At 32.4% G+C, this 2,315-nt stretch overlaps 1 protein-coding gene across 1 annotated transcript; it reads left to right on the top strand.

Moving 5' to 3' along the window:
• Positions 1-265: 265 nt before the first annotated feature.
• On the top strand, positions 266-1,598 carry HELRODRAFT_76841 (hypothetical protein; the record flags this gene model as incomplete). Its single annotated transcript, XM_009016877.1, has 3 exons — positions 266-336; positions 1,013-1,286; positions 1,452-1,598. The coding sequence occupies 3 exons, from the start codon at positions 266-268 to the stop codon at positions 1,596-1,598; spliced, it is 492 nt and encodes a 163-aa protein (XP_009015125.1).
• Between the last annotated feature and the right edge of the window lie 717 nt (positions 1,599-2,315).

The raw sequence follows: 2,315 nt of genomic DNA, 5'->3' as shown, positions 1-2,315 counted from the left end.
AAACGCTACTGAAAGATAAATTGACTGATGTAATGAATGATATTTTTCATTGTAAAAAAAAATTAGGCGCTGTTAATGTATTTCAAAAAAGTATGTTGTCATAGGAACGAGGTGTAATCATTAAATTTTTTTCTACATGTTTCTTTTGTTTATTACATTTGCTGATAAGATAAACATGAATTATATTGTGAAATAATATTAAATTAACACTTAAATAAAGAAAACAAATTATCTTAAATATTTAGAATAACTTTTTTTCAGAAGAATGTCGAACGCTTCTGGTTGGCTAGTGACCACGAACCAAGCTGCCTGTGTCCATCCACGATTTATGCCTGGGTCAGTTAGCTATTATTATTACTATTATTATTATTATTATTATTATTATTATTAATAGTAGTGGTAGTAGTAGTAGTAGTAGTAGTAGTAGTATATTTGTAGTAGTAGTAATTTGATAATTAATAATAAAGATAAGAAAGACTGATGATGATCTTATGGTGATGATGATTAATTCCACAAAATGTCAACAACCATTTCAAACATTTTTATTAGCTGACACTGTGATGATGGTGATAGGTAGCCATAATTAACCAAATTGAAATTACTAATTGACGCTAATTATCGTGACAGTATGACGGCAATTATAACAGTTTGACAGTTAAATTATCAATTACATTAAGTAATTAGCCGTTAATGAAATTGGAATATGATATATTTTAACAAGCTATCACATATCAACACGCCAATCACAAATTTATACACCGTTATTAAACCGTCAATCAATCAATCAATCAATCAATCATTTTCTACATTCCAACCCAATCAATCAATCAACCCAACATGAATTAGAACCAACCGACCTCCAAAATTATCTATCATTTCTCATATCAACCAACCAACAAATCAAACAATCAAACAATTAAATCCAAAACCAGCCAACCAATTAATCAATCTAATAAAAAACCAACAAACCAATAAATCAGTCTAACCGAAAACCAACCTACCAACCAACCAGATACAAAGGTTACGTTCCGACGATGAAATACGAACATGGCGAAACATATGGCAACCAGACGAACAAATGCTTTCAAGATTTTCGCTCCAAAACTTTCGAGACATCGAGAACTCTCTCAAACAGAGGCGGCTATTTTGCTACGAGGTTCACCAGTAATCCTGATCTTGCGTGTGAAGCCAGGACACGGAAGCTAGATAGATGGCTTCAGCTGCCTACCTACAAACTCACAAATCAGGATTATACAACGCTACACAATAGAGTTCAATTCATGAAAGTGAGGGTGAAATTGTACTGAGACTATCAATATGAATTAAAATCAAAATGTCATTTAGACCCTTTAGATGATGCTAAAAACTTTAAAAATAATTTTAAAAATGTTATTGCCATCTTGACAGAAAATTAAATTAACGGTTTAATAATTTATTAACTACGTCATCAGCTAGCGATGTGCCACAGAGCGCATTACAACGATTATACCGGCACGATTCCAAGTGTCGGATACTTTCAAGAACCGAAACCGTTCGAAACTCGAGAGATGTTCACGACAAGGAAGAACATTTCCTACTGTTGTAATCATCTTGAATGACAAAACAACAGTGATGACGATGATGAGGACGATGATGATGAAGATGATGACGATGGTGAAAAAATGATGTAAAACTTGCTTGAAAATATTTAATTACTTACATTACTTTAATTCATTGTAATGTTTTTTTTATTGTTTTAAAAAAAAATTTATTTGAGAATTTTAGATTTCTTTCGCATTTCTAATTAACAATTTTTAACAATAATAAAAAAGAATAATGTTGAAGAAAGTACCTACATGGTTTTAATTCTAACAAATTTTGGCAAGAGTTCGTAATTCTAACAAATGACTATAGTTCAATACCAGCTACATAGCCGCTAATACTAATAACAAAATGAAAATAATAAGAATAATAATAACAAAAGAACCCCAAAAAATTCTAACAAATGTTGACACCAGCTGATTGGCTGAAAAAGAGCCGGAATGGGTGGCTGACCAATGAGAAAGAAGGACATGTTGGCATGGTAACAAAGAGTGGCCGACCAATTACGGAAGAAGATTATTGGCAAGTCATTATGTTGACGTCATCGAGCGGGTAATATTCAAATATTGGCGGGTACCAATAATATTATTGGCAGGTTAATTATAACTCTGGAAATATGGAATGTTATAATTTGCAGTTGCGTGACATGACGACTATGCAGGGAGATTGTTGTTGTTGGGAGAGTTTTGATTGGCTTCAAGTTGGTATATAAGTTGGAGCTGGAGGTGTTTTCA

This window comes from Helobdella robusta (genome assembly GCF_000326865.2).
Source record: "Helobdella robusta unplaced genomic scaffold HELROscaffold_19, whole genome shotgun sequence".
Lineage (NCBI taxonomy): Eukaryota > Metazoa > Annelida > Clitellata > Rhynchobdellida > Glossiphoniidae > Helobdella > Helobdella robusta.
Note: the sequence above shows the minus strand (reverse complement) of the source record. Positions and strands in the feature narration are given on the sequence as shown.